Source organism: Schistocerca americana, chromosome X (assembly GCF_021461395.2).
Source record: "Schistocerca americana isolate TAMUIC-IGC-003095 chromosome X, iqSchAmer2.1, whole genome shotgun sequence".
NCBI lineage: Eukaryota > Metazoa > Arthropoda > Insecta > Orthoptera > Acrididae > Schistocerca > Schistocerca americana.
Window position 1 is genome coordinate 532823734 of NC_060130.1, and position 27421 is coordinate 532851154.

Genomic DNA, 27421 nt, shown 5'->3' on the forward strand with positions numbered 1-27421 from the left:
CAGTGGAACAGACAGAGAGATTGCAGAGAGACTACAGGATACAAAGTTACAGATGCTTTATACTGACTTAAGTGTAAATAAATAAATTTATGTTTTAATCCTTCTTAGTGTTTGAAGTGCTCTAGAGTGTGCATCCACTTGGTTGCACCAACATACAAAACAAACATACCACACATTTCATCTCTGACATGCTCCAATGGGCAGTGTGCAGGAGGCGCAGCAATCAGAGCTACAGGAGAGGAGGATTTAGGACACAGCAGTGGTTCTCCTCTGAGATGAACAACAGATCTCCCTGATTTAGGTGAAACTGATGCTCCTGTGGCTAACAGGGGCAAAATTCATGCATGGGAAGTGTGTCCAGCCACCAATGTTGCACAAAGTGAACAAGAGGTCATAGCATCTGGTTCTTGCAGGTATGGTTACTATGTCATGCAAGGCTAAGGGAAAGATGGAAATGGCCATATCCAAATCCAAAGTGAGCTGGAAACATTCCAATTCACATCGGTCGAAGACTGGGTCAAGTCCCATGGCAAATCGTGAGAGCACATCCGTGTTCGCATGTAGCATTGCTGCTCAATACTGGATACAATAATAAAAATTAGACAAATGCAGTACCAAATCCAGGAGGCAATGTGTGGTCCAGTCTGGTAAGAGATGGTTGAGGCCGAAGGTAGTGAGAAACATTTAACGGTCTGTGACAACATGAAATTTCTGTTCATGAATTTCTGAACTGCATATACAGTGGTGATGGTCTCCTGCTTTATTTAACAACTGCTGCTGAGAAGCAGATAAGGACTTATAAGCATACATGATAGGGTGCTCAACACCACCTGGTTATTTATGGGATAGGATTGCACCAATACCATCAAGGGACATGTCCATTGCTACTACTAAAAGCAAACACAGGGGTGTACGTCATCAAACACAGTACCTGCATAAGTCAATCTTTTAAAACGTGGAAAATTTGTTGAGACCAAGGTGACTACTTGAAATGTGTACCTTGGTACCATAACTGTTTCCATGGATACAACAGTTTGCAATGAATCAACAAAAATAGTTGATCTTACCCAGAAACACTTGTGAGTCTTCGATATTCATAGACGGGGGGGGGGGGGGGGGGGGGGCTGCATTTTATCAATATCTACAACATACCATATTTATGTGATTATAAGGTGACCCTGAATGTATAAGACAATCCTGTTTTCTGAAAAGAAATTTTTATTTTTAACATATTCTCACTAATCAAAGTTGCAAACTGTTTTATTGATATAAATAGTGGTGTGACAGTTTTTGGTCAGCACAACTCTTGTGAGTTTGGCAGAATCATGGTGTTAGCACTGTTGACCCTTCGCTATTTGTTTGTGGTGTGAAGGACGTTCACAGGTCCACTGGCTGTTTGCATAAAAAGGGGCAGTCTAGCGATGTACTGTCACAATCCTTTAAAATGAATGGGAATGACAGAAGTGAGGGCTGAGAATTCTCAATTCACGTAAGCAATGGTTACTGCATATTAGCTATGAAACAACATTAAAATATCATGCAGAAAGAATTTAAAGATTTGGTAGACAATGAAAGAGCAAAAAATTACAATGGTTGACAGATGGGATTTATTGTTCTGTACATCAAGAATCACTTTGTGCTAAATTTGCAGGCATGGAGCACATGAAGAAATCAGTGGTACATATAGCAAAATTCTGAAGATGCACACATTATTCTATTGTCAGTTCCAGCAGTTTTCAATGGAACTGAATGAAGAGTCTGGGGACTTCATATATTACTGAAAAGTACAATGGCCAACTGAAGGGTCATGCCTGGAATGATTTTTTTATTTAAAACCTGCTATGAAGGAAAAAAGAGTGTAGCAACAAAAATTAGAACATCTGGAATGGATTGCAGACTTCACATTTTAAGTGGACTTGATTTCACACTGACGACAGCAAGACACTGCAAGGTAACTTATTTTTGATTTGATGGATGTGTATTTAAAAACAAAATTGCAGTGTAGTAGGGACATATTCTGACAAAGACAGTCCAGTTCCCAAAGCTCACAGGTGTTAGAGAAAACACGAGGTTTTAAAAATTCATTGTAGCCTTGAAAGAATTCCGAGGATAGTTTTATAAAGGTTTTGAAGACATTGTCAATCTTAAATCTGTTTTTGGACTGGTTGCCACTTCAGTTGAAAGTGTTCTTGTGTACGTGCAGATGTCAACGAATTACCTGTATGGTAATTCTAGTTTTAATGATAAATCTTTTTACATTAAAACTATTCAGGATGTCTACTTTGCTTTCCTCAGGTAGAGTTTCCAACTGTCCATAATGAAGTTGCAAAAGTACTACAATATTTCAATCAACATATTTGTGTGAAAGAAGTTTTTTCAATTATGAAACTAAATTAAGTCACGTTTATGTGGCAACTTGAGTACGAAACTGTGAAATTGTCTCCATCTGTCCGTATGCCAACAGTTTGTACAAGACAGAAATTATGTCTTCAGTGTGACAAAAATAATTAAATAATGCCAAAAATTTGTTTTGTTTGTGATCTATTTTATTGAGAAATTTGAAATTTAAAACCTTGTCATATGCAGTGCGACTTCATTGCCATTTACACGCAATGCATTTGCTTTTTTCCCCTCTTCCCCCTCCTCACACTCAGACAGTTGGGTGTGCCAATAGGGGAAATGTGCAGCAAAGCTGAGCACTTTGGCACTCGTGCCCAGGCAAGGTCCTTGAGCCGAATTCATCATCATTATCATCATCTTCATTTGTAAACCCACTGCCATTTCTTCTCTCTTGGCACACTTCCCCTATTATGTCATCTTCTGAGCCATCCATAGCATTGGATATGCAAAACTTTTTGAATTCTTAGTTGAGATTCTGGCCCAGGCAGTAAGGATCCACTGGCCCAGCAGTAAGGGTTTGATCTCCTTGCAAAAGTCACTCACCATAAAACTATCACACATGAGCCTCAAAAGGTCTGTTCACAACAAAATCCATTACTTGATGTTGTGAGGTCATACCACTAGGAGTTATTACCACATCTGTGTAGTTTTCCGATATCAGATCCTTAATTTACTGGAAGAAATGTCCCCTGAAAGAAACCTGCACCATTATTTCTTTCTGTTAAGAAAAGAGTCTTGCATTCTGCTCAAAACAACCTTCAACCAATCCAGCATTGGATCATTTTTTGTCCATCCATTTCCTTGGCATCTAAAGATAAGCTCTGCAGGTAGTTTTTCTTTTGGTATGGTTTCTCTGGAAAGAACCACATATCTGAGGACTTTCTTTTCATCTGCTAGCACCCCCAGAATTGCTGTTTTTTGGTCCTTTCATTGCCAGAACTTCTTATAGGAACACTTTTAACACCCTTCATGTAGACACCACCTATGAACATTCGCTTCAGTGACACCAAATTTTCTTTTTGCTCCACAGCTGTTCATGGTCTCTGCTCTGTTAACTTAAAATTAGTGTTGTATTATTTGCATGAAGCAACTGTTGCCAACCCTGAAAATTAACAGTGCTATACAGCAGTAGCAGCTTTACCACTGTTCCTATAGAAATGTATACTACTGCTCAGTATTTGTACAGTTTTAAGGTTAGTTCAATTCTAACGGCAACTGTATTCATGCAAACTACAGTTTAAGCTTGGTAAATGTCCATAAAAAAGCCAAGTTATGCATTACATTCCATAGTTGGCAGCATGATGAAATTTGTAGCTTGCTCACTGATCCCCTCCTCACATTTGTCCTTGTGCTCGGCTAAGTTAGTGTTACTGTCCCACCTCCCACCCTTCCGAATTCTTCAAATTAAATCTATGCACAATCTCAACTGTCAAAAACTTCAGTTGGAAATGTAATTTATTACACTAAGTAAAACTGCTGACCTTAGTTTAATCTGCAAATGTAAGATGACTCTGCATTTTTCAAATGATGAATTCAGTACATATAAAAAAAAATAAAAAATGAAAAATAAAACCCTCGTCTTAACACGCAGGCCAATACAGTAATCCATAGTTGGTTCCAGTATATCTGCTGCAAGTTCAAACCCCAAATGTGTCAAGGAAGGCTGCATGAAAGAACATACATACATGATGCCATTTAAGCCTTGTTGTCTCAAAAAAAATTCAAGGTTGTGAATGTGAAGACAAATATGGAGGTGCCCCAGTAACCAAAATATTGTCAAGGTATGCAACACAACTGATCCATAAAATGCCGAAATACAGCAGACTGAAAAGATCCAAAGGTAACTGTTTATAGCAGTAAAGGCCATACAGCATGTCTAGTGCTAAGAATGTTTGTGATGTTGCATACACAGGGATTTGAAAATGTACCTCTTTCAGGTCAGATTACTGAATAAAGAGCCATGGCTCAATTTTGCAAATAGTTCATCTGGGAACAGTAGAGGATAAGTTTCCACTTCTGCACATGTATTGATTGTTACTTCGAAAGGTGCCATTGGGTTTGCATACTTCTACCTGGGGAGTGACCCATTGACTATGGGTAGTAGGCATTAAAACATTTTCATGAGTGAGCCTATCAGCCCTGTTTTGGAAGAATCCTTACAAGCTGAGAGCTTAAGCTTTGAAAAAAAGTGGAATCATTGTCCTTTAACAATGGTGCGAACTTCAAAATCAGTTGTTTACCACATCACCAACAGGTGAATGCTAGGTTAAAAGGCAGACTGAAAAATCCATGGTCCAACTGAGATTCAACCCCATAACCTTTTGGTTTCCCTACACACGCTTTACCACTAGACCACGAGGCCTGAGATGGTGGCAAAGGAGTTGCATACCAGACAGATACACTGTGTGATCAAAAGTATCCAGACATCCCCAAAAACATATGTTTTTCATATTACGTCCACTGTGCTACCACCTACTGCCAGGTACTCCATATCAGCAACCTCAGTAAACATTAGACATCATGAGAGAGCAGAATGGGGCACGGACTTCGAAAGTGGTCAGATGATTGGGTGTCACTTCTGTCGTATGTCTGTACGTGAGATTTCCACACACCTAAACATCCCTAGGTCCACTGTTTCCAATGTGACAGTGAAGTGGAAACATGAATGGACAAGTACGGCACAAAAGCATACCTTGTCTGTTGACTGACAGAGACCGCCGACAATTGAAGAGGGTCATAATGTGTAATAGGCGGGTATCTATCCAGACCATCACACAGGAACTCCAAACTGCATCAGGATCCACTGCAAGTACTATGACAGTAAGGTTGGAGGTGAGGAAACTTGGATTTCATGGTCGAGTGGCTGCTCATAAGCCACACATCACGCCAGTAAATGCTAAACGACACCTTGCTTGGTGTAAGGAGCATAACCATTTGATGATTAAACAGTGGAAAATCATTCTGTGGCATGACTAATCATGGTACACAATGTGGCGATACAGTGGCAGGGTGTGGGTATGGTGAATGCCCAGTGAACGTCATCTGCCAGCATGTGTAGTGTCGACAGTAAAATTCGCAGGCGGTGGTGTCATGATGTGATCACATTTTTCATGGAGGGTTTGTACCCGTTGTTGTTTTGTGTGGCACTATGACAGCACAGGCCTACACTGATGTTTTAAGCATCCTCTTACTTCCCACTGTTGAAGAGCAATTCGGAGATGGCGACTGCGTCTTTCAAAACGATCGAGCACCTGTTCATAATGCACGGCCTGTGGCAGAGTGGTTACAAGAAAATAACATTCCTGTAATGGACTGGCCTGCACACAGTCCTGACCTGAATATTATAGAACACATTTGGGATGTTTTGGAACACCAACTTCATGCCAGGCCTCACCAACTGACATCGCTACCTCTCCTCAGTGCAGCACTCCATGAAGAATGGGCTGCCATTTCCCAAAAAACCTTCCAGCACCTGACTGAACGTATGCCTGTGAGAGTGGAAGCTGTCATCAAGGCTAAAGGTGGGCCAACACCATATTGAATTCCAGCATTACCGATGGAGGGTGCCACGAACTTTTAAGTCATTTCCAGCCAGTTATCTGGATACTTTTGATCACATAGTATACCAACCATATCCAATACATACTATGTTACATGAATTCTTTGCAAGATATAGACACACATTAATCTGGTGAAAAACATCTCTAGGAATGCTTATGGAGGATAAAATTCTATCAGACTCTACCAATCTCCCGATTTTGCTGTCATTGATCCAATTACCTGTCTCAAACTAGTCAGGACTGCACACATTATCCAATAACGACCATGAGTAGCATTTGCATACAACCTGAATAAATGAATTTAGAAAATGACAACTATAATCACACTGTAGTGTGGCTGATGATAAAGATCAATATGTTGCCAATCGGCACATCACTATTCATACTGATGAGGTCTGTGTGGCTTATTTCTTTTTCCTTTATGTATCCTATTACATGACAGCGTACATTCGGCATGGTGAATGTGCAATTATTCTCACAAACATATCTCAAATTCATATTAAATCTTAAAGAAATAAACTCTCAAAAGGCAACGTATCAACAGTATAAAAACAACTTTGGTCATCATTTTTCAAATGTTATTTTTTAATTATGTTGTTGCTAAGACAATTAAAAAACAATAATGGAACTATACACACCCCAGACTAAAACAGGCAGAAATACTCACCTGGCCATTAACTCGTATATCACTTAGCCTATACCAGTCATCTTCGTAGCTGTCAACTGACATCCGTGAATCTTCTTCAGGAAGCCAGCTAAGATTTAATGGCACATGAATTACATTCCCAACAGATGACTGCATTTGTGCCTTGGGCTACAAACACCACAACAGCATAACAGTCCAAAGAGTAAGCTGAAACAAAAATATTTGCCATAACAGTGACATAGAGCAAATACATTAAATTGCTCAACAATAAAGGAAAATACATGCCCCTGCCAAGTTTCAGAGGGTCATATGCCGAAGAAATTAGGCAAAAGAAAAATCTCTAGGGTCTTTTGACCCAAAGCCAGTACTTGAGAGTTAAGATGGGATGCACAAGGGATTTGTAAATAGTCTCTTTTGTAGACTGGCTATATTATACTGCCAACAAAATGAAGTCTGCCACTTGCCATATCTAAGATAATGTGGTCATTCCATTTCATATCACTACAACTTGTTATATTCTCAGGTATTTGTATGAGCTGACCATTTCTAACTGTGAAAAACTGATATTTTACTCATAAGGCACTGTGTTTTCTTTGCTTTTGTCTGAATACTGGATTTAAAAATCCAATCTGGTAAAGGCATACAGAATAAAAATGTTAGCTGCTATTGTAGGAACACTGACTGTTACTTGGTTCTTCAAAGCAATAAGACGATTGCTATACATAAACACACAATGTTTACATAAAATGTAAATGCTAACTCCATCCACAGGTCCTGGCAGGTCCATTGGTACCAGTTGACTGCCTTGTCACCCTCTGCCAATGGCGTCATTGGATGCAGTATGGAGGGACGCGGGCCCACCACTCTGCACTCTTGACAGTTGTCAGGTTTCATGTTCTGGAGTTGGTGCTGCTTGGTCAAGTAGCTCCTCAACTGGCATCACGAGGATAAGTCCTTATTTTCACTACACTTTGCAAAATAGCACTACTACTATTACTACTACTACTACTACTACTACTATTACTAATATTGCAGTTTTGTTTGAGCTGGTGTTGAGGTGGAATTTATAACTACATTTTTAATTATCTTACTTCCACGATTGTGTGGTGGTGGTGGTGGTGGTGGTGGTGGCGGCGGCAAAGAATCTGCAGATGATTATGTCATGTTTCATCAGTCGACTTTTGAGAACGATATTCTCTAGGATGCACAATGTGCAGCTAAAAACTTAACATCAAGTGCATGTTGTGCCACGGATACATTTTTAAATTAGTACTGATGAATGAAAACCACAATCGTGTGACACAGCAATGCACACTGCAACAAAGTTCCAAAATCAAAGTCAAGGTACAGAAAGCAAAGTAATTGTTGTTCTGGAGAGTTGGGATTACTATGGATTCAATACCTAAGTATTAACTGCTAGGTCTGAAAGCTGTGCTGAGCATTGATTTACAATAGTGGGCTAATGGCCATCCCCATATAACCTACTCTCTCTGACCCCTATGCTTGCAGTTGCCAGAAGCACTGGACTTTGATGAGTCCAGACGAGCTAACCAAAAACGAAATAAGCTTCATCCTAACTAACAAAGAGGAGTACTGTAAAGATTTGTCTGTAGGGAACATATTTGACACAATTATTTTACTTTTATTCACAGTCCTGCAATATTTTAGAAAGGACAACACTTTCTGCCTGGACTGCTATTAAGTGAATTTATTCACCATGATCAAGATTTTAGACTATTATGGCATTCTCAACTGTAAGAAGCTAAATTCCTTAAAGACTACTTAAACTTTAAGAATACATTCTGTTCTCCAAAATTTGACCTAGGAAGAGGACCCTTTCTTCCAATGGTTTGGGGAGGCACAGCGGTGTTACTCCTTGTGTCATGATATGACTTTGGGTCACAGGTGGTAGTGATTGAGGGAACTCTGATGGCACAACAGTATGTCAAGGACATCCTGTCTCCTCGTGTGTTACCCCTCATGTAACAGTATTGTGGTGCCCCCAGATATGTCTCCAACAGAACATTTGTGGGACCAGCTCAGACATTTTCTCTGTCCCAGTGGCAGCATCCAGGATATCAAGCAGCAGTTATAACAGCTGTGGGCCAGCTTGTCTCAGGAGAGGATTCAAAGACTTTGTGACCCCTAACCAACCAAATAAGTGCATGCATCCAGACCATATGGGGTGCAACATCATAATGATAATTGGGCTCATACTGCAAAGTTCTTTGTACATCTGACTCAATTTTGTAATCACAGAAATAAAATCACATATCCTCTCAACACGTGAAGTTTCATTTTGCTTTCTCTTCCATTTCGGGTGCTTAGCTTTTGTGTAACACAGTACAGATTATGTTCCTCTGACACTTGTACCCATGTTATGGCCAATAACAAGCACATAATTTGAGGTTCACTGATGAATCTTTCAACAACTTCTACAAAATCAAATGTCCTTACATTGTGCCACCTTCCTATAAGACTGATTAGATACATATTCCTGAATGTGTCCGTGCAGTTACACAAACAATGTGTGCTACTGGTGATGTTTAACTGGAATTCACCATCGGGAGGTACAAAACCCTCTACAGCTTCCTATCACCTCCAAAAAATGCTGTTACTTGGTGTGCTCTGGTAAGGTCCATATTCAGTGAATAACTGTCAACAAATTGCTCACAAAGTACAAAACATTAGCAGATGAGGTGGAAAAAATCTATCACTTAATTGAACACAGGAAACATAAAACGTCTGGAATAAATTGGTTCTGCTTCTCAAATATGCCACCTTGCTTGATAAACTTCAAACAACAATTTATATCCTCAAATCAAATTAGCAAGATGGTATGGGTTTCTGAGGAAAAATTTTGTCTTTTCTACAAGAGTTATGATTCTTCTAAGATTTGACACAGGATCTGACTCCTGCTGTATATTGGTAATCTCAAAACAAAGTGTATCAAAAACGTTTTTCATTACTATTGTCAGCCTTAGAAATATTCCACTGAGAAGGAAGCACAAAAATATTAATTAGTCATAATCTATGATGCCACAGAAAAGAGAAACTTACATGTTGGTGATACACAGTAAATTATCTTCTTACATCTCTCGATGATTGATGGGGTACTGAAATCGTCAATCCTTTACTCTGTCACAAAATGGAGGTGGACAGCCATAACATCCTTCCTGGGATAAAAGTACTTTGTTCAGCAAACTGGAACATGAAGAATGCAAATAACAGGCATCTTACTGCAAAGTAACAAAAAAATTCATTTACAGTCAATCATACAGAGCTCATCTCTCTTTCCGAATGATAACAATAAGAATACAGTTGGCCTCTGCTCAACCTTTCTCACAAAGCACATTAATTTTGCTTAAATCTATTATAATGGTAATGAAAATAATGATCTGTCAACTGACAGGACACTGTGTTGTAATAGTAGTTGTAGATTTCAGTCTGAAGGCTGTTTTGATGTGACTCTCCATGCTAATCTACGCAGTGCAAGCATAGTCACCTCTGTATAACTACTACAACCTACAGCCATTTGTAACTATTTACTGTACTCAAGTCTTGATCTCCCTCCACAAATTTTCCTCCACACTTCCTCCCACTATCAAACTCACAATTCCTGGATGCCTAAGGATGTGTCCTATACAGCAATCCATTCTTTTAGTCAAGTTGTGGCATAATTTGTTTCCAGCACTACTGTATTCTATCTCTCTTCATTAGTTATCTTAATCTTCAGTCTTATCTTGTATCAATCGCCTTTTCAAATACTATTATTCCCTTCCTGTTCAAAAAACTGTTTATCATCCACATTACATTTCTGTACAGGGCTACATGCCAGACAAATATCTTCAGAGGACATCCTAGCAGCTACATTTATAATGTATGTTAGCACAGTTCTCTTTTTCTGAAATATTTCCCTCACTATTGCATCTGCATTACATATCCTCACTATTTCAGTTATCGTCAGTTATTTTGCTGCTGAAATAGTAAAAGTTATCTACCACTTTTGGTGCAGATTTTATAAAGCAGTTGGTCTTTAATTAGCACTCAGGTCAAGCTGAACTGAGAAATCTGTGTTGATAAATGTTAACCTCAAATTATGTCACCACGAACTAGGATAAACTTTGAGTGGCCAAATTTCATGGACCAAGTTCACTGCAATCTTCGGTTTACAACCTAATAACACTACCAAAGAATGGATTTTGTTTTGGGCAAATACATGTTGAAAAGGGGTAAATAATAAATAAGTTATTGTTAACACAATAAATAGTAAAAATATGTGAATATGTTACTACCATGCTGCTGAAGTTCGAAACAGTGTTTTTTCAATCAATTGAGGAAAATACTGGCAATTTATGTAATGAATGCAGATAATAATTGATCTCATAAAAGTTAATGGAAATGACTCATAATTAATGTAATTAATTCAAAGACATATCAAATCGGATAAAGAGAGGGAAATTCGAACTATCTGAAGCAGACAGACAGCAGTCAATAATGATCAAACATCTCTTACGATAATGTTCTATAGGCACGAACAGCAGCAACTAAACTATTTCTATTACATTTTTAACTACTGAACATGTCTTTAAATTGTTATCACAACTGCACACACATTTCTGCATAAAAACAGTAATTACTTGTAAGACAATGAGCAACTACATGTTAGTTGGCCAATACCTAAACATAATTTTGTCCTCGTAGCTCAGTGGTAACATGGTGTATTACTGATCAGATGGTCTGGGGTTCTATTCCAGATCAGTCATAAGAATGTTTTTTTCCCCACTTATTGCTACTCTCACCTGAGGCAATGCTTATTAATGTACAAAATACTGAGTTCAACTTGTTTCGGAGCCCGCCTTAAACTGTAGGTCCACATATGTCTGGGGGACTGAAGATGACAAGGGTACACCTAGACTGAGAGGACCCTGCCCAATAAATCGCTGTGCTGGTCAAACCAACCTACTGATTGATGTCAGCTCTATCTAAGGAGACAGTGCAAATATGTACCTTTGCCGCTCTTCAGTTTGATTTAGTTTCTTTAGGGTTAAATAAAAATGGCTTTGAGTCCTACAAACTATTGAAAATTTGAAGTTAAAATCTTCTGGGTTACTAGGCCGTGTCATGTTTCTTCTAAAATGTTTGACGTTTTGACCCCTCTGTTGGGATCTTCCTCAGGATCTTTTGGTGTCCGCTACTGCTAGAACACTGTCAGAGACGAGTGTCGCGTCCACTTGTAAAGGGCGGGTTTTGTGGTGTTGGTGCTGGAAAAGTAATAGTATTGGTTAAAATTCATTTGGCTACCATTGGTGGGCCATAGTCATAGGCTAATAGTCCCGCTATGCTGCAGAAGAAGGGGCGTTGGTAGCTCATCTCCTATATGGCTATAGGCTTCCGGCATCGTGGCTCCCCGCCGTCAAGGAAGTAAATACGCGGCCGCCGTGTGTGAGTGGCATAAACAATGCACTGCAAGTCACCTCGGCAGGCAATAATATTTTAGGTAAACATTCCCCGTCTCTTGCTCTGTCCGTTTCGAATCTAGCCACTGATGACGACCAACCAATAGCAGCAGCAGGCATTTCAACCAATAACCCTTCTCCATCATAAGTGTGGAATAGTGCCTTTCTATTCAATGACGATGGACCGCCAATGGTATCCACAGGAAATGAGCTACCAAGTTGGCCATTAATGTTGTATTCCCTGATTTAATCCAACTTCATTACACTACATTTTGTTAATATTCATTTTATAGCTTGTTTCCAAAACATCGTCCATTCAACTGATCTCCAGGTCTTGGCCATCTCTGTCAGAATCACAATGTCATCGACAAACATTCTCAAAGTTTTTATGCTTCTCCCTGAACTCCAATTTCCTTATCAAATTTCTCCTTGATTTTCTTAACCTCTTGCGCAATATCCACACTGTAGAACACAGTGAATAGGCAACAGCCTTGTTTCACCCCATTCTCAACAACTGCTTCCCTTTCATATCATTTTACTCTTAAAACTGGAGTCTTTACAAGTCTTAGATAATCGTTTACTCCTTGCATTTTATCACTGCTATCTCCAGAACTTCAAAGAGTGTATTCCAGGAAACACTGTCAAAAACTCTCTCTAAATCTACAAGTGCTATAAACACAGGTTTGCATTTTTTCAACCTATCTTCTAATCGGAGTCACAGGAACAGCACTGTCTTGCATTTTACTACATTTTTCCAAAACCCAAACTGATTTAGCCCAAGACTGAATCTACAATTTTTTCATTCTTCTTTAAACCATTCTTGTCAGTATTTTGCAAGACCTGCCCTCTTTGGAAATGGAACTATTATATTCTTCTTGATGTCTGAGGGTATTTCACCTCTCATACATCTTATATGTCACATCTATATCTACAAAAATCACAAACGGAGTGATCGGAAAACAACTTGTCTGTACGCCTCCATGTCAGCCCTAATTTCTCCAGTCGTTATGCAAATTGTACATTGATAGCAGTAGAATCTTTCTGCAATCAACTGCAAAAATACCAGTTCTCTAAATTTTCTCAACAGTGCTTTGCTAACCAAGGTCATTGCCTTCCCTCTTGGGATTCCCACTGGAGTTCATAAAGCATCCCAGCAATACTCGCATGTCGACTGAACCTGCTGATAACAAATCTAGCAGCATGCCCCTGAATTGCTTCAATGACTTCTTTTAATAGGACCTAGTGGGGATCTGAAACACTCGAACAGTACTCAAGAATGGGTCGCATTAGTGTTCTATACACAATCTTCATTATAAATGAGCTACACTTTCCTAAAATGCTCTCAATAAACTGAAAGTCTACAATTCACGTTCCACGCTATCAACCTTATGTGTTTGTTCCATTTCATGTCACTTTGGAATGTTACACCCAAATATTTAATCATGGCGGTGTTTAGCAGCACACTGTACATGATCATTATAGGGTGGTTGTTCCTACTCATCTGCATTAACTTACATTCTTCAACATTTAGAGCAAGCTGCTATTCATCACACCAAACAGAAATTGTGTCTATGTCATTCTGTACCCTTCCCAAGATTTACACAATGACATTTTGCTGTACACTACAGCATCATCAGCACAGTTGCACATTGTTGTATATAAAAACCGAGAGTGGTCCTAATATACTTTCCTGAGGAACTCCTGATGATTCTGTCTCTAATGAGCACTTACAGTTCAGTGCAATGAACTGGGTTCTATTACTTAAAAAGTCTTCAAGCCACTCACATATCTGGGAACCTATTCCCTATGCTGAGACTTTTGTTAATGGTCAGCAGTGGAGTACTGTGTCAAATGCTTTCCTGAAAACTAGGAATATGGAATTTTTCTGTTGCCTTGTATCCATCATTCACAGGATAACATGTGGAAACAGGGCACGCTGAGTTTCACAACAGCCACGCTTTCTAAATCCATGCTGATTTGTGGACAAAAGATTTTCTGCCACAAGGAAATCTATTACTTTCAAGCTTAGAATATGCTCAAGAGTATTGTTATTAAATCACAGTGGGTCTGTTCCATTCTTAATCCACTTACCTGACACAAACTTCTCCAGAGCACAGGCTACAGTCTGTTTCAACTTTGTCCATAATTCCTCTACGTTCATCATATTAGAACTAAATGACGTCCATTCAGTATACAAGTAGGATACTAACAACTGCTTATCTGCTCTTTCTAACATAAAGATTCTCCTATCCTTCTTGACTGAAATAATTTAGTAACAGTTGTCGCTATGACAATGAGATTATTACTAATTCTCGTCTCTACACTGACACTGTCAATAAGGTCACGCGTGTTTGTAGCTACAAAGTTCAAATATTTCCATTACATGTGGTCTGTCAACTATATGCTCAAGGCAGTTTTCACAAAATGCATTTAGAACTACTTCACAAGATTGTCAGTCAGTACCATCTGCAACGAGTCCATAGATGCCTCAGTCTATCCATGGTAGGTTAAAGCCGTCTCCAACTGATACTGCATGTTGGGGTACTTCCATGCTAATAAGCGTAGAGTTTCTTTTGGATGATTCTCCAACTGTTACAGCAGGATCGTGTGGCTGGTAAAAACATCCAAAGATCAACTTTAGTTCACACCTAGGCCACATATTTGTGTCCATACTGCTTTGCTGTCAAACTCAATTTCAACCTTAATGGACACAATATTTTTGTCGACTGCAATGAACACTCCAACTTCTATGGCACCTAACCTGTTTTTTTTTTTTTTTTTTTTTTTTTTTTTTTTTTTTTTTTTTTTTTCAATATATGTTCCACCCTCACTAAATATTTCAGTGCTCTCTACTTCAGGATTCATCCAGATCTCAGTTTCGAGTATAGTCTGAATGTGACAGCTTTCCTGGGGAGGAGTAAATTCAGGAACTGTGTTATGAGTGCTACAACAATTTACTGTCAAAATTTTGGTGGTCAGTGTGACTTTATCTTGTGCGTGATTCTCTGCATGTCATTGTCAGCATTCAACAAAGGACATCAAACTATTATCCAGCCTATAAACCCTACATGTACTCCACAGCACTCTGCTAGTCAAGTATCTCCTTTCTTTATGCAGTGCACCCCTGGTCTATCAAAGGGATTCCTACAATTATCCATCCCACAACACAGGTCAAAAAATTTGCAGCCAAGAACCCCAATCAGTTCTGGGTATGATATTGCATATTGTGAGCTCTGCTTGCATCCTACAAGTGAGGTCAGCTGTTTTCACCTGCCGCCCGTAAGGCACACTGCATCATCAGCAGCCACAGACAAACCCTCCTCCACATCTCAGATGAGGTTCCCCGGCAGGTGTAACAAGCACCCATTGGACGTCTTTCTAGCCCCGGGTGCTATTTTCCCAAGGAGCTCTATAACATGTGTAATACTGCAGTTCCGTCTGCCTCCGGTAGCTGAGTGGTCAGCGCGACAGAATGTCAATCCTAAGGGCCCGGGCTCAATTCCCGGCTGGGTCGGAAATTTTCTCCACTCAGGGACTGAGTGTTGGGTTGTACCATTCATCATCATTTCATCCTCATCAACACGCAAGTTACCGAAGTGGCATCAAATCGAAAGACTTGCACCTGGCGAACGCCCCCACCCCCCTTTCCAGTACCAGTTTGGGCCCTACTGAAGAAGAGGGCACTTGTCCACTCACAGGGTGACTGGGCGAGACCAGATGGTAAGTCCTCACACCAACTCTCCACCTCGAGCAACATGAACGTATTAAGATCTGCCAATCACTCTGCAGTAAACACAGTTGTCCCACATCCAATGCACTGGAAAGTGCTTCAGCAGCAGAGCCCATGGGCAAAACAAGACACACCTGAGGTGTCCATGTGACGTGTCAGTTTCTCCGTCACCACTACACTGCAAGTCAGCAGGCCACAGACAACAGACCGCAGCAACCGCATCTTCTGTTGTTCACCAACTGTGGCCTACTCCTTCTGCATCTGGACACAATATATAAGATTCTTTATCCATTCTAGTGCTAGACTTTAAACAAAAATAATAGGTTCAAAAAAGATAAAAATGAATTCTGATGTTTTTTATTTTAAGATTTGCACTATCAAACTTCTTAAGATCACATGCAAGCTACTAGAAAGTACTAAGACCGTTCTTGAGACTACTTCATTGAATGCTGGCAGGATAGGAAATGCAATAATTCTGTCATGGTATGTTCTCCCAAGTACAACAATAATTTTGAGTGAATGTTGTCTACCCCAGGTCCCTTATTTTGGATAAAGTATTTCATGGTTCTGTCTAATCACCTACTTCTTCTTCACTCTATGTAATATTGTCATGAAAAACGTTTTATTTGAATAGACCTTCTATACAGGGTGTTCATTTTAACTGAAGACAAAAAAAGTTACAATTCCAGTTTGTTTGTTTCGGTGTAGGTGGCAACTTTGAAATCTTCAATGGGAACCACCTATGGCAAAATATACATACATTTTGCCTCGAGTATTTTCTTCACTTCATCACATATGGCGCTGTAATTGGACATGCTACTCAATGGCCCTTGAATATCCAATGACACGTGGGACCTCACCTTCACGCTGTGAGGGTAGAACATGCTAGTATTTCATAACTTATATTTGGAAATACCATTCACAACACTGTACTCCTCCAACGTACTGAACAGGGGACTACCCAATGCACCACCATGACCGTGTTGCAAACAACGACGTATCATAGCAGGCAGCACACTGTGACCAGTGCTCACGTATCATGGAAACATAGAACAGACACCGGCTTTAAACATTACAATACTTGCACAGTGTTTATTGCTTGCACACCTACCTATTAGATGTGCAAGTGTATGATGAATGTTGGAACCACAGGGGGGGGGTGGGGGGTGGGGGGGGGGGGGGGGGTGGGGGGGGGGGGGGGTGGGGGGGGTGGGGGGGGGTGGGGGAACTGGAGTGATCCTGATTTACAGGGAATGTAAAAGAAGTGTAGAGGTTGTTTTTGCCTTGTATGCCAAGTGTTTTCCAGAGAAAGCTCACACTTATTTGTTCTTTTACAAGATTGTGAATGCCTTTATGTCTGATGGCAGTGTACAGACTGGAAAATGGAAAGGATGCAAACACATAACAGGAGAAGCTAATGAAATAGCTGCACTAGTGGTAGTGCGCAATAACCCACAGTTAAGTTCTCCGCAATTACACCTCGATTCCGGTATGTCCATAGGTATTATTGTCACAATACTGCATCATCACAAGTATCATCCATACCATGAGTCATTGGATCAAGAACTTCCTGGTACCAATTTCTATACAGATTGTGTTTTGTGAAAGGTCACGTCAACAAATGCCAATGACCCCCCCCCCCAATTCTTTGCCGAGGTACTATCTTCCGACGAGTTTACATTCACATTCCATGGCAGTGTTAACCACCATAACATGCATTACTGGAGTGTACACAATCCCTACTGGTTACGGCATCAATGTCCTTGGTCAGTTAACGTATCGTGTGGAATCATGGGGAACGAACATTGGTATGTATTTTATCAACAACGCACTGAATGGACGTAAATATCGAATGTTTTTGGAACAGAAACTACTGGTACTACTGGAGAAAGTTGCCCTGCATGTTTGACAACATTTGTGGTTTCAGCATGACGGCTGCCCAGTACATTATACATTGAAGCACAGAGGTATTAGACTGAATTTGCACTGGTCGGTGGATCAGCAGAGATGTCCCTATTAATTGGACATCAGTGGATTTCTTCCTGTGGGGATATTTAAAAGATAAGGTGTACCACCAAGTGTCAACAGGCCATGAAGACACGGTCTACTGCACCAGAAATGCCTGTGCTGATCTGCTTCTGTCCTGTGTACGGTCATTTGAGAATCAGATAACTAAGTGTACTGAAGTTGGCAGCACTATGTTTGAACACTTACTCTAATTGGAAAAGTATAGTAGTGTTTGCCTCAAGCCATGGGCACAGCGGCACATCGAGATGTCCTCTGTTCGCTACATCAGAGGGATGCAAGGCTGCAAATCAGAGTTTCCAATTACAAGTTATGAAATACTACCCTGTCCTACTATCACAGTATGGACATGGGGTCCCATGTACAATTGGATATTGAAGGACCATTGAGTAGGCATGTCATAAATTATGATTGGATAGCCATTTTTATTCCTCCGATTACAGTACTATCTGTGGCAAAATGAAGAAAATGCTTCAGACAAAATGCATGCAGATTTTGCCATAGAATCATAATCTTTAATATAAAATGGGGGTGCCCAATCAAGATTCCAAAGTTCCGTAGAGTGTGGTATCATTGGATGTCCCCTTCAGAGACAAACAAATTGGAGTTATGACCTTTTTTTTATCTGATGTGTAGTTTTGGAGATATTTCAATGTCTTCAGTTAAAATGAGAACCCTGTATATCCCTACCATCTTCCAATGAAACCCCAGTATCCTTAATTCTCTGTCTTTCTGAAACTTACTCAGCCTTAATCTGTAATTAATAAGCAATGAGTTATGGGCAGAATGTATGTCTGACCTTGAAAAATGTTTGCAGTTTAAAATATGGTTTCAAAATTTCTGTATTACCATTGGATAATCTATCTGAATCATTTGGTGCCTCTAGATCTCTTCGACGTATTCAACTTCCTTTCATGAGTCTTAAATTAAGTATTATCAATTATTAAAGTTTCCTTTGGAGAAAATTCTACCAGGTGACTTTGCCTTTCACTCCTTCCCCCTGTCCATGTTCTACTGTTTTTCATTCTCTTCCTTTTCCTTCCATAAAATTACAGCTATCCATCACAAATCTTCATCTCACTAAATGATCTGACAATTTCTTTCCTCGTAAAGCTACATCTACATTTACATCTCTACTCTGCAGACCACTAGGAGGTGCACGGCAGAGGATATGTCCTACTGTATCAGGTATTTGGATTTCTTCCCATTCCATTCGAATATGGAGCACGGGAAGAATGATTGCTTAGATGCCTCTGTCGGTGATGTAATTAATCTAATCTTGTCCTCATGATCCCTACGTGAGTGATACATATGGAGTAATAGTATATTCCTAGAGTCTTCATTTAAAGCTGGTTCTTGAGACTTTGTAAGTAAGCTTTCTCAGGATAGTTTATGTCTGTCTTCACGAGTCTGCCAGTTCAGGTTCTTTAGCATCTCTGTGACACTCTCCCATGGGCCAAAGAAACCTCTGAATATTTGTGCTGCCCTCCTCTGCATATGGTCAAAATCCCCTGTTAGTTCTACTTGGTATGAGTTCCACACTTTAACAATTTCTAGGATGGGCCATACAAGTGATTTGTTAGCAAACTCCTTTGTGGACTGTACGCGTTTCCCCAGTATTTACCAATAAACAGAAGTCTACCATCTGCTTTAACCACAAATGAGCCTCTGTGATCATTCCATTTCATATCACTACATAGTGTTACACCTATGTATTTGTATGAGCTGACTGATTCTAATTGTGACTCATTATATCCGCAGGATACTACGTTTTTTCATTTTCTGAAGTGCACAATTTTACATTTCTGAACATTTAATGCAAGTTGCCAATCTCCGCATCACTTTGAAATCATATCAAGACATGACTGTATATTTATGCATTTTGTTTGAAACAGTACTTCATTATAGATAGCTGCATTATCTGCAAAAAATCTGAGGTTACTATTAATATTGTCTACAAGATAATGAATATACAACACAAACAGCAAGGGCCCCAACACACTTCCCTGGGGCATACCCAAAGTTACTTCTGCATCTGTCGATGACTCTCTGCTCAAGATAACTTACCAAAAATCCTCAAAACCAGTCACAAGTTTCACTTGAGAGTCCATATGACTGTACTTTTAACACTAGGTGCAGATGTGGTACAGAGTCAAATGCTTGTCAGAAATCAAGAAACACTGCACCTATCTGACTGCCTTGATCCAAAGCTTTCAATACGTCACATGAGAAAACTGTGAGACAGGTTTGCATAAGCGACGTTTCTGGAATCCATCCTGGTTGGAATAGAGGACGTCACTCTGTTCGAGATACCTCATTATGTTTGAGCTCAGATTATGTTCTAAGATTCTACAACAAATTCATGTCAAGGATACTGGATGTTAGTTTTGTGGATGATGTCTACCACTCATCTTGTAAATGGGTGTAACACGTGCTTTCTTCCAACTATCGGGCATCGTTTCTTGTTCAAGATATCTATGATAGATTATAGTTAGGAGACGGGCTAACTTAGCCACAACTTCAGTATAGAATCTGACAGGGATTCCATTGGGCCATGGAGCTTCGTTCAGTTTCAATGATTTCAGTTGTTTCTCAATACCATGACAATAACACTTCTTTTACTCATCTTTTCAGTTGAACAAGGATTAAATTGGGGCAATTCTTCTGGGTTTTCCTTTGTACAGGAGCATCTGAAAACTCAGTTAAGCATTTCAGCTTTTGCCTTGCTAGTCTCAATTTCAGTTCCTGTCTCATTAGAGAGCATCAGTTCTGTTTCACAAGATGAAGTAGCTAAAGCAATAAAAGGACTAAAAAATTCCAAATCGGCAGGTATTGATGGTATACCTGCAACAATGTTAAAGAAGAGCGCATCAAACCTAATTGAAGTACTCACACATTTATGCGACTGCTCACTTCAGGCAGGCACTTCCCCTGATGTGTTAAAAACATCAAAAGTTATTCCTGTATATAAAAAAGGGGATAAAGACAATGTAAATAACTACAGACCCATCACAATTTCCTCCTGCATCTCTAAAGTACTGGAAAAAGTTATGTATGAGAAACTTATGAAATTTATAAATAAAAACAGCATCCTATGTAATGAACAACATGGATTCAGAAATAAGAGGTCAACGACAACTGCTGTCTATGAGTGCATCAATTCCATCCTAAACCTGATGGACAAAAAACAGGAAACAATAGGAGTCTTTATTGACTTGTCAAAAGGTTTTGACATGGTGGACCATAAAATTCTGCTATCAAAGCTAGAAAGATATGGTATTCGAGGTCTGTCCAACAAGTGGATCAGGTCCTTCCTGACAAATCGTATGCAGGCAGTATGCGTCAAGCACATAAATATTGAACTAAAAACTGTATCTAATCACTTATCTGACTATAAACAAATAAAATGTGGTGTACCCCAAGGATCCGTATTGGGACCCCTTCTGTTTCTTCTGTACATAAATGATCTAAGCTTAAATATTGATGCACACAAATCAATCATATTTGCAGATGACACCACGATTCTACTAAAAGGAGACGACGATGAACAGTTACAGCAGACAGTAAACACGGTCACGAAACAACTTAGCAGCTGGGCACAGAGTAATCAGCTTGTAATAAACAGTAAGAAAAGCGTTGTTCTAAAATTCCACAATGTTCCTAATAAGGACATGTTTATCCCATCAGTCTCTATCAATGACGAACCAGTTGGTAACAGTACTGAAACCAAATTCTTAGGACTTTGGCTGCAGAGTAACATCAGATGGAATAAGCATATTGAATATCTCAATGCAGAACTGAGCAAAACATGTTATCTTCTTTGTTCATTAAAATCATGCTGTAGTGAGAAAACAGTATTGAATGCATATCATGCGTACTTTCATTCTCGTCTTAGATATGGGGTCACCTTCTGGGGAAACTCTAAAATAGCTAATAGCACTTTTAAACTACAAAAAAGGGCCATTAGAATCTTGTTTGGGTGCAAGCCTAGAGACTCTTGTAAACCCCTGTTTAAGAAATCTGGTATTCCCCCATTACCATGTGTATACATTATGGAAACCCTTTTGTTCTTTAAATTAAATGTAATAGGCAAGGACCAGAGACTACAAAAAAACTGTGATATACATGAGCACTTTACCAGACAAAACAGAAACTTACATATGACTCAAATCAGCACAGCACTGTGCCAAAAAGGTACTTTTCACATGGGAGTTAAGCTTTATAACAAACTTCCTGAAAACATAAAACCTATCACTGAGGCCAATACATTTGGAAAATCTCTAAAGTCATATTTACAGCATCACTGCTTCTACTCCATTGAAGAATATTTATATTTATGAAATGTGTTATATAAATACTTACATGTAAAGTGTATTATTGTAAGCTTAAATATGTATGCCTTGAAATTACTTTCAGACTGTATATTTATAACTTGACTTGTCCAATGTCTTATGCATAAGCTGCTATGTAGACAACAGGACCAATAAAATACAATCTACAATCTACAACGACTAGGCACTAACTCTGCTGCCACCAACAGCCTTTACATATGATCAGAATTTCTTTGGGTTTTCTGGAAGATCATTTGACAGAATGGTAATCACAGGAGGCTTCACACATTGCTCTCGACAGAGAAATGCATTTCATTCAGCATCTCTCTGTACATAGCCCTACACTTTGTTTTACACCTGTTTCGTAGTCGTCTCCGTTCCTTTAGGAGTTACTTTACAGTGACTGTATAACATGGAGGGTCCTGCTCATTATGAACTGTTCTACTTGGTACACATGTATCCAGTTTATGGTCAACTATTCCTTTAAACTTCAGCCATAGTTCCTCTACGTGCTCCCCGTGCTGAAAATTTCGAGTTCCTCATTGAGATATGACTCTACTGCTTTTTATCTAATTTACTGAACAGTCATTTCTTTCTACTTGTTTCAGTTGTCCTTTGTACTTTGGTAATCACTGTTTGCACAACCGTGTCATGGTCACTGATATCAGTTTCGATGTGGACATCCTGAAGGAGGTTAGGTCTATTTGTTGCTATCACTTCTAACACATTTCTATCATGAAAGGAGTTCTGAACTGTCTTTTACAGGTAGTTTTCAGAGAGGCATTTTGTAATGTTTCACAGGATGTCTTGTCATGCCCACCACCGACAAAACTGCAATTTTTGCAACTAACGGTTGGATGACAGAAGTGTCCAGCAATGATTACAGTATAATTGAGGAGCTTACATACAAGGGAACTAAGGTTTTCTCGAAAGTTTTCGGTTACATCAGGAGGTGAATCTCATGAGCAACAGGAGTACCAAATTACCATTTTATGTCCACCTCTGATACTGAGTCTGGCCAAAACAATCTCATGTGCAGCTTCAATTTCTAACTTGGTGAATCTGAGTTTTTTGTCTACTGCCACAGAAACATCATCTCTATTCCCCATTAGCCCAGACTTTCAATAAACAGATAAATTCTCCCCTAAAATCTCACTGCTATCAATTTTTGTACCTAGTATTATGTGAGTTTCACTGCTTTTCAGAAGTGCTTCAAACTCTGGCACTTTGTTGCAAATGCTTTGGCAGTTACCTACTAGGATTTCAATGCTCTTGCCTGTGGGGGATGGGCATTCTTTTGGATTTTACACTTATACTCTGCATCACCTACACCTGTCGTTATCTGAACTGGATGGAATCGCCTAATCAAAAAAAACCTTGTGTGCACCCTACACACAAGCAGCTACCTGGGTAGCAGACGCTCATGTGTAGTGCACACCTGACCCATTTAGGTGAACCCCACAGTTCTCAACCGTATGGCTCATGTCCAGGAAAAAGAATCCTGTAATGTTTGAATACTCCATTAGTAGTGTAGCGCTTGACACAGTCATGTCGATTAAATATTTGGGCGTAACATTGCAGGGTGATATGAGGTGGGACACGCATGTAATGGCTATTGTTGGGAAGGCGGATACTCGTCTTCGGTTCATTGGTAGAATTTTAGGAAGATGTGGTTCATCTGTAAAGCAGACCGCTTATAAAACACTAATACGACCTATTCTTGAGTACTGCTCGAGCGTTTGGGATCCCTATCAGGTCAGATTGAGGGAGGACATAGAAGCAATTCAGAGGCGGGCTGCTAGATTTGTTACTGGTAGGTTTGATCATCATGTGAGTGTTACAGAAATGCTTCAGGTGCTTCGGGTGGGAGTCTCTAGGGGAAAGGAGGCGTTCTTTTCGTGAATCGCTACTGAGAAAATTTAGAGAACCAGCATTTGAGGCTGACTGCAGTACAATTTCATTGCCGCCAACTTACATTTCGCGGAAAGACCACAAAGATAAGATAAGAGAGATTAGGGCTCGTACAGATGCATATAGGCAGTCATTTTTCCCTCATTCTGTTTGGGAGTGGAACAGGGAGAGAAGATGCTAGTTGTGGTACGAGGTACCCTCCGCCATGCACTGTATGGTGGATTGCGGAGTATGTGTGTAGATGTAGATGTAGAAGTCACAGCCTAAGTTGTCACAGAGCTTTCGAAGTCTCTGGTTCAGTCCTTCCACTTAATTCAGAACCTGCAGACCATGATCAGTTCTAGGGACAATGCTGCAAATTGTGAGCTTCATTGAAACTCCATGTGGGAGGCTGGTCTTCTTAACCTTCTCTGCCAGTCACTGGAATGATTAAAAGTGTGCCCTCGGAGCCCAGAAGACAGGCATCATTTGCTCTAGTGTGTGTCACAATCTGCAGTTGGCTGCACCTGTTTCTCTCATTATCATATGCAGAGCAAGAGGGTGTCTACTCCGTGTCTAACATGGCTATGATAATGTATTCACAATGTTGTTTAAAGTCGCTCACACTCATTCTTCTTCCTTATTAATCATTAGACTTACTCCTGCATTGCTCCTATTTAATTCTACATTGAAAATCTTACACTCACCTGAGCAGAAGTCTTATTCTTTATGATATCGCACTTCACTACTTTTAACAATTCCTACATTCAACCAATCCATTTCTCATTTTAAAATTTGTATCCTACTTATCCGATGAAAGGATCTTACATTCCTTGCTCTGACATTCGAGAGTAAATTATATCTGTATCTGAGAGAAATGGCACAAGTCCCAAATTTTCATCTTAAATGGGATACATATTATTAACTTGATTGGAAACAATCTGGACAATAAAAAAAACAGTTTATATTTGCTGTTGGATCACAGTCTCCAAGAATTTTTTTAATAACTTCATATTCACCATGAACTGTACATTTATTACAATATCCACAATTGCAATTTTGACTTGAGACCTTTTCTAGTGATTATTGTTGCAATCAATGTATATGACAAGGTTAGAGACATCACTTGAGATGTGGAAGTGATTTGCTATTTTACTAACCATACACATATCCGATTTCTTAAGTTCCAAAATCACAGCAGTCAATTAAGATAACGCAGAGAGGTGTTTGTTTATTTATTTATTTATTTATTTAAGACTGACTGGTAAAACAGTATCATGATCCAACCTTCGGATCATGAGATATTTACCTTTTAATTAAGCACTGGAATCAGAATTCACTATAGCATACGATGGCTGAATGTGGCCATTGACACACAAAGGGCAGCTAAGTGCCCGATAGCTTGCAAATCATCACAGCGGGAGTCTGGAGCACAACACTGGAAAACTTCTGGAACCTTGGCACAAGGATATGATGGGAATGAACTAAATGTTAAATGCAGTTTGTGGAGCAGACAACCCTTAACAACATGCAGGTGGACTCAGTCCAATCCCTTGAAGCCATGAAAAAGAAAAATAGTTAATCCGAAAAATATGTTTTTAAGGAATTACTTTAATATATGGGAATGCAGCCTTTCTTAGATGAGAACTCGAGAAGACTTCATCACTGAGTTAGCACGATTGTAAAATTTTTTCAAGAAGTGTTCCAAAAGAATCTTCACAATGTAGGACATAATATTTTTAAAATTGTAAATATTATTAAAGTGGTTCATCTGACCTTAGAGTACACCTAACAGTTATAAGCAGCTGTGACAGACCATTACGTAGACGAGAACAAGTCAGGTGTTGGCTGAGGCAGGATCTGTGTCAAACAGCAATTTCATGTTGACAATGTCACACAGGTAGTGCTTTTAATTGATGTTTTGAAGTTATGTTTTGATGGTAACAGCATATACAGACTCAGACACTGGTAGTGTAAATGAACACTACTTATGTTGCGTGCATCATAGCAGCATCTGTCACCCTATCGTCGGTAAGTCGGATGATGTTTATTTTATTATCTACTTGTGTACTTTCTCATTGTTGTAATCAGATTGTCACTGATGAAATTCTGGTGGCGATTGTGGACATAGTTTGTTTTTTGATTTGGAGCATATAGTGCAATTTATTGACAGGCTGACCCAGAATTAGCAATGGTCATATAAGCTCCATGAATTCTGATGAGTGTCACCTATAGATTTATGAATTCGTTGTAACTAATGTACACCAAAAAAATTGGAGGACATAGGGCCACAACAACATATTATGATTTTGGGTACAGAACATATGTCGCAACTCTATATTAAAAGGGAGTTGATTGCGGCACTGTATGACGATTAAATAAATTTCATCAGATTCTTGGAAAGGATCTGCGTCTAAATCTACACGATTAAGTGCCTGGCAGAGGGTTCATCAAACCACCTTTAAGCTACTTCTCTACCGTTCCACTCTTGAACAGCACACATGAAAAATGAACACTTAAACCTTTCCATGCAAGTTCTGATTTATCTTATTTTATTATGATGACCACCTCTCCCTATGTATGTGGGCACCAATAAAATACTTTCACACACTAAGGAGAAAGCTGGTGATTGAAATATCATAAGAAGGTCCTGCTGTAGTGAAAAACACCTTTGTTTCAATTATTGCCACCCCAATTCATGTATCATTTCCATGGCACTCCCTCCCATATTTCACAATAATACAAAACAAGCTGCCCTTCTTTGAATTTTTTTGATGTCCTCTGTCAATCCTATCTGATGCAGATCCCACACTGCACAGCAATACTCCAGAAGAGGGCGGACAAGCATAATGAACACACACTATATCACAGACTTGTTACATTTTCTAAGTGTTCTGCCAATAAATCGAAGTCTATGGTTTGCTTTGCCCACATTACTATGTGGTCATCCCAACTGAAGTTATATGTAACTGCAATCCCTAAGTATTTAGTTGAGTTTACAGCCTTTCGACTTCCGTGATTTATTGTGTAACTGAAATTTAGCGGATTCTTTTTAGTGCTCATGTGGATGACCTCACACCTTTCATGATTTAGAGTCAATTGCCACTTTTTGCACCATACAGATATCTTGTCTAAATCATTTTGCAATTCATTCTGATCATCTGATAACATTACATGACAGTAAATGACAGCATCATCTGCAAACGATCTAAGAAGATTCCTCTCAGACTGTTTCCAAAATTGTTTATGTAGGTCAGGAATGACAGAGGGCCTATAATGTTTCCTTGAGGGATGCCAGACATTACTTCTGGTATTACTTGTTGAATTTCCATCAGTTATTATGAACTGTGACATATCTGACAGGAAATCATGAGTCCAGT

The 27421-nt window shown here is 39.4% G+C and overlaps 1 protein-coding gene across 3 annotated transcripts in view; it reads right to left on the bottom strand.

Annotated features, from left to right (window-relative positions):
• The window catches only part of LOC124556630 (SPRY domain-containing protein 3-like), a 203255-nt gene that overhangs the window by 135208 nt on the left and 40626 nt on the right, over positions 1-27421 (bottom strand). For all 3 annotated transcript variants that reach the window (XM_047130600.1, XM_047130598.1, XM_047130599.1), the window contains exons 2-3: positions 9667-9810; positions 6628-6813 (exon numbers count right to left, since the gene is read on the bottom strand). In XM_047130600.1, coding sequence (XP_046986556.1) covers positions 6628-6762 — 135 coding nt within the window. In that variant the 5' untranslated portion in view covers positions 6763-6813; positions 9667-9810. The remainder of the gene's footprint in view (positions 1-6627; positions 6814-9666; positions 9811-27421) is intronic.